Source organism: Chionomys nivalis, chromosome 4 (assembly GCF_950005125.1).
Source record: "Chionomys nivalis chromosome 4, mChiNiv1.1, whole genome shotgun sequence".
NCBI classification, from domain to species: Eukaryota; Metazoa; Chordata; class Mammalia; order Rodentia; family Cricetidae; genus Chionomys; species Chionomys nivalis.
The window spans coordinates 79,126,636-79,139,792 of record NC_080089.1 but is presented as its reverse complement, the minus strand read 5'-3'; the positions used below and the strand labels follow the sequence as shown (position 1 = coordinate 79,139,792).

The following is a 13,157-nucleotide window of genomic DNA, read 5'->3' as shown; positions in this document are numbered from 1 at the left end:
GGCCCCAAGAATGTCACAGAGGGGGTGAGGGACTGTAAGAATGCCAGAAAGTCTGCTGTGAAGCTGTCTCTCCTAGAAATGGCTGCATAAACAAGACTGGAACAGTAGCAATATCAGCAGATACATTAACGTGGAAGGGGGAAATTTTGTGTGGTTCCACCGCTAGACAAAGAACTACAGACAGCTAATGAGTTCTGGAAGAAGGAGAATTAGCCTCTCCCAGAAGTAAGCCCCCTTATTCGTTGCCCAATGAAGAGGAGTCAGTCTTGAAACAATATAATATATACAAACAACAAAATGGACTAGCAGGTTGTGTGTGTGTGTGTGTATGTACATGTATAACAACAATAAAGAAAAAAGTTTATCAACTTGGAAAAACCATGGAAGAAGTTTGAGGGAAGGTGGCTGGGAAGGGTTGGAGGGAGGAAAGGGAAGGGGAAAAAAGGTAAGTGATGTAACTCTATTCCAATCTAAAACAGTTTTAATTTTTTTTTCAAAGAAAGTAACTGATACCATAAGCATTCTTTGTGTAAATTAGGGTAACAGTCTAAGGACCCAGAACCTCACCCTTTTCCAGATGCCACCTACATTCAAACTCAAAAATACAGAAGTTTTTGCATACAAAATTTTTTAATACTATTTTCAAAAACTGATTTTAAAACTTTCAAACATAATTTTTAGTAACCATATATTTTTATGCTCCACCCTTTATGTTGGTTAGATTTTTCTGCCTAACCAAAATAACTATATATTTTATACATCTTAAATAAAATTTTATATATATATATATATATATATATACCCACATATATATGTGTGGATGTGGGGGGGGGGGGTTGGAATACAGTTCCAGAATACAGAAAGAGAAATCAAGGTTCCCATTGCATCAAACAGGAAAAGGTACCTCTTTGAAATTTGGTGAGGAAGGAGGATGAACAAGCTGAACTGAGCTGTGCATGAAAGTATCCCAGTAGGGAACTGAATGAGACAGAAGAGGGGCAAAGGATCAACAGAGGGGGAGAAACTCCAGCAAGATTAACAACCCCCACAGCCAAGGGTCAGAGATGAGAAAAGCAGCCGTGGCTAAAGGATACTGAGTAGAGCAGGGTAGACCAGGGTAGACCAGGGTAGACCAGGAAAGCCTTTGAAAGGCTACAGTGATATAAAGTGATACGGCTACTATATTGTGTTGTCAAAGTCTAGCATATGAGTTATTGACTGGACTATCAAATTGGGTTTTCAACTCCCAGACTTGCCCAACACTTGATTTTAGAGATGGGGTGGGAGAGAAAAGAAAGAGGATAGGAGAGAGAGGGATGGCCCGGTGACTAAAAGGACCTGGGTTCAATCCTAGCACCCACCAGCAGCTTACAACCATCTTTAACTCCAGTCCCAGAGATCAGATGCCCTCTTTTGGCCTCTGTGGACACCAGGCATGAATGTGGTTCACAGACATACAAGCAGGCAAAAACATCCATGCAAATAAATATAAATAAATAAATAACAGACAAAGGGGTAGCTGGAAGAAAATGGGATAAGGTTTCCTTATTGACAAACTCAAAGAAAAACAGAGGCCTTGTTCTGCTGTGACACAATAGTATCTAGAGTTAAATTAACATTGAATGTCTAAAGTCAACTTGCAACCAGTGAGAGAATCAGCCAGTCCACAGAAGAAGACAGAACCAAGAGACCCAGACAAACCTCACCAAACTAGGTACTCCATCATAGGAGCTGACATAGCTGTCAGCTTGCTCCCTGAGGAGTGGAGCGCCTCTTACCCAGTTCACAAAACAGTCTTCTAACTAGTAATATGCATATCACAATAAACAGAGATTTTAAGAAAATTTTCAACAAAGCTGATCAAAGTGCCTTGCCAGGAAGAGTACTAAAAAGTTGACCTCTCCAAGGCCACAGTCCCAAGTCCTGTAACTAGTGTCTAAACCACAGAACACAGAGATGTTCCCAGGAAAGGCATTCGTGACCTCTCCCATACCTCCCAAAGGCAGAATAACAGTACCCGTACCTATGCAGTCCTGATTGTCCACGTAATGCACTTCATTAACACCCAGGCCCTCTTTCTGATAGAGTTCTTGCTCCTGTAAATCAAATGTAATAGTCATCAACATGGAAATACACTGCGACGTAAAATGCCACTGCTGTCATTTCTACACAACAGTTACTGGTTAAAAGGTAAAAATTTTACCCACAGGTATAGCCCTAAATGACTTCCTGAAGATGAAACCAAGTTTGAATGCTTGTAGCCAAACACCGCAATCAGGAAATAGCACTTAACTATAAATGGATGCAGAAACTCCACAGCAAAATAACATAAATAACTCAGAAGAATGTTACATCAATAATATCTCAATGAAAATATACTCTCTCTATATAAGGTCAGTATCTTCTTAAAATAATTTTTGAAGATTTTTTATCATATGGGTAGCCTATACATTGAACTTAAGCTAAGTTTTATTTTTATTTATTTTATTTTATTTTTTTTTTTTGGTTTTTCGAGACAGGGTTTCTCTGTGGCTTTGGAGCCTGTCCTGGAACTAGCTCTTGTAGACCAGGCTGGTCTCGAACTCACAGAGATCCGCCTGCCTCTGCCTCCCGAGTGCTGGGATTAAAGGCGTGCGCCACCATCGCCCGGCTAAGCTAAGTTTTAATATTGCTTTTCCCTCAATGGTTAAATATTTCTCCTCACAACCTATACCAGAGAAGTTTCCTCACATTCTAGAAGGCACTATTAACTTGGACCCAATATGAATTTAAAATTAATGTGTATACTTAAATGACTGTAATAAAAACAAGCATAAAGATGGTGCACCCTGTTTACATGGTTTCTATTTCTACATAGAACAATGTAGGGCTGCCTTGGAGAAACTTTCTAGTCCCTCTCTTCTAGCATCTTCAATCAGCACAGCCTGTCTCAGATGGTACAGAGGGAGGAAAACAAAGACATTAATAGAAAACATTGGAGAAGAAAATAATGAGTCTTGGAACAAATCAATCTATCCAAAGCTAACTTTGCTTGACTAAACTGTAAAGAATCATAAAATAACTTCTGCTAGTCTATTCTGAACATCAGCCATGCCCAGAGTTACATACTGAGGGAAAAGGAAGGAAGTTCCTTCCTGGAGAAGAAATGGCAGCCCATCAAAGACAGCCCAAAGAAGGAGAAGAGCTATCCAGAGGTACTCCTGGCCAGTGGCTGCTCAGAATCTCCTGACTGGTGACTGTGTGGTGCATAGGGAGAGGACGAACCAGTGGCAGAGTCAACAGAAGCAGACATTGAGAGGACAGCAGAGGCCAAGGCCAGAGATGAGAGCAGGCAGCTGTTTAGCAGTGGCAGGAATACAGACGGCAGATCAGGATGAAAAACACAAACTGGGCTCGCTAAAGAAAGTCACTGGTAAGAAATCACAGACACCCGATTCTGCGAAGCTGCCAACTAATTCCTCCAATGACCCCAAACTTCAGCTGAGCTGCTAGTGCCTGCAGGACCACCAGACCACTTCACACCAGACCCCATCAGTTAGGGTAATTGTAGCATGACTGTCTTCCTTGAGATTTAGGCAGCTTAATGCAGATCTTAATCTAAGTGATGACGGTACTCACCTCCTTCAGGATCCTTTCATTAAAAAACTGTTGGAGTTTCTCATTGCAATAGTTAATACAAAACTGTTCAAAGCTGTTGTGCTCAAAGTACTCTGAAAACATAAAACCAGAGTTGTCACCACCCAACAACGACGTTCACTAACTTATCCCAGGATAAAGTGTAGAAACACTGTCGATGCTTTGATTTAAAATTGGGTTTGCAAAATACATAAAATTCTTTGTCCTGTGTCAGTCCCCAAAAATGTCCTCAAGACATAACTATACTCAGAAATACCTTGTTCTGCCAGAACCAAAATGTGTCTAACGACACAAATGTTTATAGTGAAAAATTAAAACGTTAGAAGTCAACTCTCTCTAACATAAATTTCTACAGCATAGGTACTAAAACTACCTAAAGTATAAATGTGATTTAAAATCCTGTGTGCTAGGAGATATTATTCCTGCCTAATCCATTACCCAAAAATGTTATGATCATAATTTTTCTTCAAGTTAAGGGTTAGATTATGTCTAAAATCCACAAGACAACAAGTGCAACAAGGAGGGGGGGTTCAGAAATATACCAAATATAGTCACATCCTCCTCCCCTTTTCCTTCTTCTTTTCCCTCCCCTCCTGGCCTTCAAATGGGGAGCCTCTCTATTCCACCATGGTGGACTGAAAACTCTGAACCCTCAAGCCAGAATAAACACTGCTTTCTTTTGCTTCTCCCTGGTGATAGGTCATAGCAATAGGAAAGGCTAACACGACAGCTTTAGAGAAAATTTTTTTTTTTTTTTTTTTTTTTTTTTTTTTTTTTTGGTTTTTCGAGACAGGGTTTCTCTGTGGCTTTGGAGCCTGTCCTGGAACTAGCTCTTGTAGACCAGGCTGGTCTCGAACTCACAGAGATCCACCTACCTCTGCCTCCCAAGTGCTGGGATTAAAGGCGTGCGCCACCACCGCCCGGCTAGAGAAAATATTTTTATATTTGTAAAAAATATCAAAGTTAATGTGAGGGCCCACAGTTTTGAATGTGTTCCATCTTGGCTAAAGGTCAGGAGAGTACACACCTATTCTTGTTCCACAAGGATGAACAAGATGTTCAACCATACGTGTGGCTACTGGATACCCTACTCTTCAAAGGCCAGTCAGCAGGATGTTTTGACTTAGGGAGTGGTTACTAGGTGTTCCGAGATGTAAGGAGATAATTACAATGTACACTTGCTGGCTCTTTGTATCATAGGAGTCTTGTGCCTGCCCCTTCTAGGGGTATATAAGGACTGAGAATAATAAACTCGGGGCTTTTTGGCTTTTTCAGCTTTTTGCTTTTGACCACAGTATTTACTGGAAGCCCTTCCGACTTTATCTGTTGTCTCTTGTCTATTTCGTTCCTCAATTCACATTCCCCTCCTCTGGAACGTAGAAACCCATCGGGCAGGACACAACAGGTGTCTCCTCAACATGGAACCTGAAAACGTGGGATCAGAGTGAAGTTCCTGACATACAAATTAAGAAAGGAAATGATACTTACCAAAACCAGCAATATCCAGGACTCCAATAAAATAGGACGATGTTTCAAAAGGAAAACACTGATTCACTCTGTTGACCACGTGATCAAAAAGATGGCTGTAGACAGTCTTTGCCAGAGCATCGCGGGCATTGTTTGCTTGCTCCACTTTCAGAGGAACCCTAGCAGGGAAAGGAATATTCCAATGAAAAGTCCTTAAAGTGACAGACTGTGACAATAATGCCAGATACATAAAGTCAAAGTGTATCTGACACACTGGCTATGAGAAACAGCTGCCAAGCTTCAGGTGAACGGGTAGAGCTAAAATAAGGACAAAATTACAAGAGACAAACTAAAACTCTTAATTAAAATTAGACTAAAATATACTATTGGGCAAAAAATGCCTTAAAAACCATTTTAACCTTCATCTACACCCCACTTTATATACTAAAATAATTTTCATATTTCACTTTTCTAAAACATGAAACAGATTATGTATAATTCAGGGAAACTTTAAAGTTTGGTAACTTATTTAATAAAATAAATACTGAATCTTAAATTTTGAATTTTCCAATTACTCCTGTATGTAGCAGCTATATGGATGATGATATTCGACACTGTAGACACACACGCAAACTATTTTCCTCAATAAAATTATAATCTAATAAAAAGAGAGTATTGTAGAGGAGAACTTCCAAATGCCATGCTTGGCCCTAAATACTGAGTAGTACTGGGAAACACAAAAAGTACTAAGTACTGGGAAAATACAAAAAAATGTCCAATTTTTTAGTATCTTTAAAAATTATTCAAGTACAAGCTGGATAGTACTGGTACACACCTTTAATCCCAGCACTCGGGAGGCAGAGGCAGGCGGATCTCTGTGAGTTCGAGGCCAGCCTGGTCTACAGAGTAAGATCCTCTGGCCAGAGCTGTCCTCTGACCTCCACACATGTCCCATGGCACACGTACTTCTCATCTCCCCATAACACACACAAAATAAATAAAATAAAAATATCAGATAAAGCATCTGGATAATCAGAGCTGTCAGTTTGACCACATCTGGGATCAACTACAGCATGAGCTGTGGGGCACCCATCAGGGATTTTATTGATGAGATTATTTAAGCAGGAAGACCCACCCTAAATGGCAGTGATACTAAAACTTAATTAATTGGCTAATTCATTAATTTAAAATACTGTATCACAAGGAAAAATGTTTCACAATTTTTGGTTGTTGTGGGGTTTTGAGACAGGGTCTTTCTCTGTATCAGGCTAGCCTCGAACTTGATGTCATCTTCCTCTCTCAACCCTCCAAATGCTAGGATTATAGACTTGTGTCTCCATGTCTAGCTGTGTTTTAACTGTTAAATACTTTTCTGAGTAAGTCACCTGAGCTCATTGCTGCTGTATTAAGAAAGGATAGAGACTTGACTTTTTCTTCAGAAGACCTCGCATTTCAGTACCTGAGAATGGTAAGCCTAAATATCAATTCTATCCTACAGTATCCAAAACTAAAGTTCATAAAATATATGTTAGTAAGCCAAAACTGTATAATCTTGTACAATCTTAAGTTTTAAAAAGTCTTAGCAGGGGGCTAGGTGGGATCATCAGCATGCATGTACAGGCTGGGTGTGGTGACTGCATCCGTGACCCCACTGTGGACAGTCTCTAGGCCTCGCTGAGCAGCATGCACAGGTGTGGTGACTGCATCCACGACCCCACTATGGAAAGAATCTCTAGTCCTCAATGAGCAGCATGTACAGGTGTGGTGACTGCATCTGTGACCCCACTGTGGAGAGAGTCTCTAGGCCTCAGTGAGCAGCCAGCCCAGCCCAATTGATGAGCTCTAGGCTTAATGAGAAACCTTGTCTCAAAAGACGAGGTAGAGAATGATTGAGAAAGATACCTGCACCAGCCTCTAGCCTCCACACACACAAGTACACAGGTACCAAGTGTACACACTGTACACAGCCACCCTCACGTGTGCAAACATCACAGTCACACATAAAACAACTGAATAAATGCTTCCTGGGGGACAAGAAATTAAAACAAAAGCTTGGCTAGAGCCTTATTTCTTTCACTTGGAACCGTCTCTAAATGCAAAACTAAGTGCAAAGTGCAGCTCTGCTTCTTGGACATTCCATAGACGAGTCACACTCAGGAGGAGTGCAAGCACACACCATTTACATGGAAAACCACTTTTGAAGAAAATGATCTCTTGCCTCAAACAATCAGATATTTTAAACCCAACTCACATTTTTACAGCTGCGCCAAAGCAAACCTCCCTTGCCTAAACAATTCCATATTTGTGTCCTGCAGAATATCTGCCAGAAACAGCTCCACGCTGTGCAAACCCCCACTTATTTGTGTGGTGAACTGCAGTTGCTGGCGGCACAGAATTTTGATCCATCAAGCACAGCTTGAACATTGAAATGGGAAGAATGAATGATGCATAAACATTGACCTTACATCTCAGTGTTTGCAAAACACACACCGTTTCCCTTGACAAGACACAAGGCAGGAGCCATGTGCTAGAACTCACTTTATAACCGTTCCTTTGGTGCCCCCTGCTGTGGTGAGCATGACTCTCGTGGTTAAACTGACTCGCAGATCATCCTGGTCCAACCCCAGCAGTTCTGCACAATATTCCAAGGACGGGGCGGATTTGTTCTTCAGATTACAGCCACCTAATGGGAACGTTTCAATGTGAAATTAACAAGCACTAAACAAGATTACCTAGATTCATTTCTTAGGATTTTATTCACTTATGTAATATTATGGGATAGACGAGGCTTACTCCAAACTTTCAAACACAGCTTTTTTTTTTTTTCATCCTTGTTAGATGCCCCTACCAACAAGATAAACAGGAAATCCTAACCTGGGGCAAAGCTGTAGTATGAGAGACCCTTCCTGCCATCAGAGTCACCCACCGTTTTTGCTACCTGCTGCCATCTTGAGGCAAAGCTATTCTGGAAATGTCCAGAAATAAACAATTCCTAAGTTTTAACTTGTGCATTCTTCTGAACAGTGACACAGAATCTCCTGCTATCCTGCCAGGACTATAATCCCTTTCTCTGACACAGTGGCCACCAGGATTCCATTAGTTTACTTAAATGTTTCTTCTTTTTTAACATATTACAGCATTTTTACAAGAACTAAGTAGTTAATATAAGAAATCTTTAATCTTGGAAGTGCAAAAAATATATAATAATACAGAGCATTCATGTCACTCCCTAAAAACATTCTCTAAATGTTTTTATTACTGTTATATTGCTTATTGTGAGATTGTTATTGTTATGACATACTTGTTACATGGGATTTTTAAAACATAGGCAGTCATAACAGGTATTTTCTATACTTCCACTAAATAAAACAGTTTTATAACACTGGGGAGCTTTATAAACATTTATTGGAAAATGAACTTTATGGTAAAACCATTATGAAAGTACTGGGTTTCTGTGCAAGTCACTATGACAATCCTACACTGAATTTTCTAGAAGGAAAGACAAAAAGAACACCTCATTTTTAATTAGCAACAAATGATTTAGATCCAAGGGAAGTCACAGAAAAAAAAATGAGGATTAATACAACAAAAGTTTAGCTATGAAAATAAAAATAATCTAATGCTTATCTCACCCCAATCTCCCCGGGATTCTCTGTTTTCTCTCGCAACAGAAAGGATTTTTTTTTTTTAAGTAGGAGAGAAAACAAGCACATACTATGTCCCTTTTGGTCACTTAGCATGCTCCAGCTGGTCACATGATGCTTGGGATATTCTATATAGCTACATGTTCTTCCTCGGGGCAGTGATAAGAGATAGGAAAGTGCCACTTACCACACTCCTAACATTCACATGTACATCGACTATTCTACACTTAATTTTTGTGTATTATTTAGCCTCTCCCACAGCTCCCTTCCTGAAACAATGCTAAAATACAAACAAAATATATGATGCAATATATTTTCAAAGGAAATTTTCCAATTCCTCTCTTAAAAAAAACTCTAAAGGTTATTCATACATATTCCAAGTACCTAATTTTTAATGCATCTTCATTTCAGTGACTAATCATCTGTACGTTATTGGATTTATTCACTTACTATCCTCCAAACACCAGTGTTCAAACATCTGTAAATACTTATCTCATTGACTTCTCTTGACAGTGTGAGTTGGTAGCTACTATCTCTTTATAGTGAGGAAATGAAGACCCAGAATGGGCAAGGTTATACAAGCAGATAGCACATGATGAAAGAATTCGATTGATGGCCACATGCCTAGCCACTGTGTCATGCTGTGTCTAACATTATTGACTTCACAGATCACAGGACAACAGAGCTGAAAGTCATTGAAGACTGTCCATCTTAGTCTGCTCATTCACAGATGGCAAGGCTCAGTGGCCCAAAGGTAATGAGAGACAATTATGACCATCTCCCGAGCCACTCAGACATGAATACAAGCAGGCTCTCCTGTCTATGACTTCATTAGTAACCACTGTGCAGGTTCCATATCTGCAAAATGGAGGCACCTCCTAACTCATCATTTTTATATGTTTCAATTATGATTATGAAGGATCTTATGCACAGAAGACATCTTCCCCCCAAGTGCTTAGGATCACACTTAGGGCCTCAAAAAGGCTAAGAAGGATGGATATCATGGCACATATCTGTTACCCCAGAACTTGGGAGGTGGAGGCTGGACAATCACTTTGAAGTCAGCCTAGACTATATGAGACCTGTCTCCAAAAGGGAGAGAAAGGTTGCTGGAGAATCGGCTCAGTGATTAAGAGCACTTTCTGTTCTTGCAGAGAACCCAAGTTCAGTTTCCAGCACCCACAAAGTGGCTCACAGCTGCCTGTAATTCCAGTTCCATAGGATCTATCACCCTCTTACGGCTCCTCTCGGCACCAGGCACATATGTAGTGTACATACACTCAGACATTTCCAAAAAAAAAAAAACACTTCAAATTTTAAAAATAGGGAGAGATGGAAAAAGGTGAGGGCTGGGGAAGTACTCCATCTACACTGAGGTAATCATGAGTCCAACACATTGTTTCTTTAATGATCTTTCCTGCTTTCTCTGAGGTCCCCTTTCTATAGATATACTATTACTAGGAATTGTACTAAATTAAAAGCACTTATGGATTATTTCATTTTGAAAATGAATACAGCTGTGCGATCTGACACCAAAACCCACAGTATTTATTGGCTGCCGTGTTAAGTGAGGCTTCAGGCTCTTAAGGCATCCTTGGTGTACGTTTTGAGCAAAATGTATTCATGCAGGGTTAGTAAATATTTTACTCTACGGGAGGAAGTCCTAAGTCTTTTGGTTTCATATGGCAAAGACTCCGAGAAGCACGGCTTTACCCTGGAGCATGCATGCTGGCATAGACAATACATAGACAGTGGGAGGAGCCATAGTCCACTAAAATTTTACTTACAAAAACAAGTGATGGGCAAGATTTGTCAATTCTATATTCGGGTATCAAACTTGTAATTATATAAAAAGACATTGTTTCTATAGAAATGGAAACATTAAAACTAAAAAGTTACTATCTTGCTTGAATTTAAGTACTTTTCAGCTTCCATAAGAATAAAACTTTTTATCTCCCACTAAAGAATAGGCTGCTGCCGGGCGGTGGTGGCGCACGCCTTTAATCCCAGCATTTGGGAGGCAGAGGCAGGCGGATCTCTGTGAATTCGAGGCCAGCCTGGTCTACAGAGCTAGTTCCAGGACAGGCTCCAAAACCACAGAGAAACCCTGTCTCGAAAAAAAAAAAAAAGAAAGAAAAAAAAGAATAGGCTGCTGTATATTAAATCACCCCATTTAACTTATTCAAGCTTAGATCTATGAAACAGGGCAAGTAAAAACATATATTAACAGTTAAAAAAATATTTCATTAAGTATGGAAAGTACAGTATTAGCTGGAAATTTTTTTAAGTACAAATCACATAATAGCTACTAATTTGTTCAAAACAATTTCTCCATCTGCCAAATCACCATGTAACAGAGGATGTCCCAGAAATTTGTTCCCATTTTAACAAACCTACACACAAATGACTGAACATTCATATGGCTAGGAAATGACAAACATTATACTCAATTTTATTCCTTAGTTAAAAATGTAAAGAAACAACCTGAAGTGCTTCCGGCTTCCTCAAAATCAATATTTCCAAGGTGCAGGACACCAGCTACGACTCGGAACAGATCAAGTTTTTCTTCGTCATCCAAACCAATCTTTTTCATGGCTGTGCACATCCTAATAAAATCTCCATGGTCATCTAACAGAGGGTCTTTCAGGGAACCTGCCTTAACATACTATAAAGCAAGAGGGTATCAACTGACTGGTCTTTACGTGATTCAGGTAAACTACAAGCTACAACAGAAGGTCTGTTAATGCAATATACAACATGCAAAAATAAAATCTGTCAACAGAAAAATGTAAGCATTTGAGCACGTTCAAAAACAGAATGGTATATAAAGGGTATGCAAGAGCTCTCTGTACTATTTCTTAAAACTTGATGTGAACCTACAATTTCTTCCAATGGAATAAGATGCTTTGCAGCTAAAGTAGGATGCTAAGGCTAATGTATTGTAAGTCGAGGATATGAGATAAATACAAATTAGTGAAAAGGGAAAGAATGCTGGCTGAAATGAAGCAACAGCCTCAGATCAAAAAAAAAAAAAAAGAAATAAAATAGTAATAAATATGTTCACTCATCTGACTGTAAATCCAAAATTTATACAATGAGAAAATGTTCCATGATAACCCATGTAGGTTACAAATATATGCAATTTTGTCAATAAAGAATAAATATGCAAAATAGGGCAAGTGAAAAGAATTCTAATAAATAATTTAATGTGCCAATAAGCATGGCACTATGTTAACTACTGACAATTATATCATATAAACAGGCAAATCGAGACAAGGCAACAGCATCTCCATGGTCTGAAAAATAGTCCTGTAATTTTTCTATATTGTATTATGAGATGAGGTGAGTTACTGCACATTAGAATAATGGAATGGTTTTCTGAATGAGAGAGAGAGACAGAGAGAGAGAGAGAGAGAGAGAGAGAGAGAGAGAGAGATCTGTTTTCTCTCCTAAAAAAATTTGCATCTCAAGTATTCATATATTAGGATCTAGCAAACTCAGACAGAGAATGAAGAAAGTTAGGCCTGCAAAGCAAAAAGATGTAACAAAAAGAGAAGTTACTAGACACAGAAAAACTGATCTAGGAATTTTCCAGAACTTGAGCATTAAAAGCTAACACTAAATAAGGAAGCTCAGCATCAGAATTAATGAGGATTAAAGCTGTCTGATGTTTTTTTTCTCCCAGCATGCAACTGCTTCTCGTGTCCCAGCATGCAACTATTTCTCGAGTTAATAGTCTGCCTGCTTTTCACAAGGTGCTTTATATGTCTGATTGTGTGCCAGATTTCCGGAAAATGTCTAGAAAAGGAAATTCTATTTCATTCTTTAAAAAAAGCAAAAGCAACAACCGCATGCAAAGTTTAAAGAAACACTATCATGCAGAATTTTTAGTCTCGCAGCTGAGCATCTGCATCATTTAAATACTGTTTTCTAATCAAATCTTTATGAACATATTGACTTCATGGCAGACTGAAAATCCTGCATTCTCCTAAAATTTGCACACAGCACAAAGACACCCAGACAGAATGAAGCAAAGCGTTTAATTAGTCAAAATGATCACCTCGTCCTCCTGACACAGAAGACATAAAAAGTAATATAGATATATTAATACACTGTTCACCTTTAAATATTATACACATGCACATTCTCTTTCAGTGATGTAAGATTTCTGATAAAGCATTCTCACTCTAAAACATGGAAAGATGATGTTTTGCTCCTTGCAGAGTGCCTTCTACTCTCGCCTTAGCATTTTTTATTTGTTTTCCGTACAGGACCACTGCAATTGTCCTGAATGTAGAAAGACTACAACTTATATATCTTGATGGCACCCTATAAAAACATAGTCTTTAAGATGCAGTAAAGTAAATGCTGTAATAAATGTTGATGTTGCTTCCAAAAGTCGCAGCCATG

The 13,157-nt window shown here is 39.1% G+C and overlaps 1 protein-coding gene across 9 annotated transcripts in view; it reads right to left on the bottom strand.

Annotated features, from left to right (window-relative positions):
* The window catches only part of Myo6 (myosin VI), a 136,128-nt gene that overhangs the window by 43,201 nt on the left and 79,770 nt on the right, over window positions 1-13,157 (bottom strand). For all 9 annotated transcript variants that reach the window (XR_009057035.1, XR_009057036.1, XM_057768793.1 and 6 more), the window contains exons 11-15: window positions 11,232-11,412; window positions 7,642-7,786; window positions 5,125-5,282; window positions 3,619-3,710; window positions 2,024-2,096 (exon numbers count right to left, since the gene is read on the bottom strand). Coding sequence is in view for 7 of the 9 variants with exons in the window: in XM_057768793.1 (XP_057624776.1) it covers window positions 2,024-2,096; window positions 3,619-3,710; window positions 5,125-5,282; window positions 7,642-7,786; window positions 11,232-11,412 (649 nt within the window). In the remaining 2 variants the exon portion in view is untranslated. The remainder of the gene's footprint in view (window positions 1-2,023; window positions 2,097-3,618; window positions 3,711-5,124; window positions 5,283-7,641; window positions 7,787-11,231; window positions 11,413-13,157) is intronic.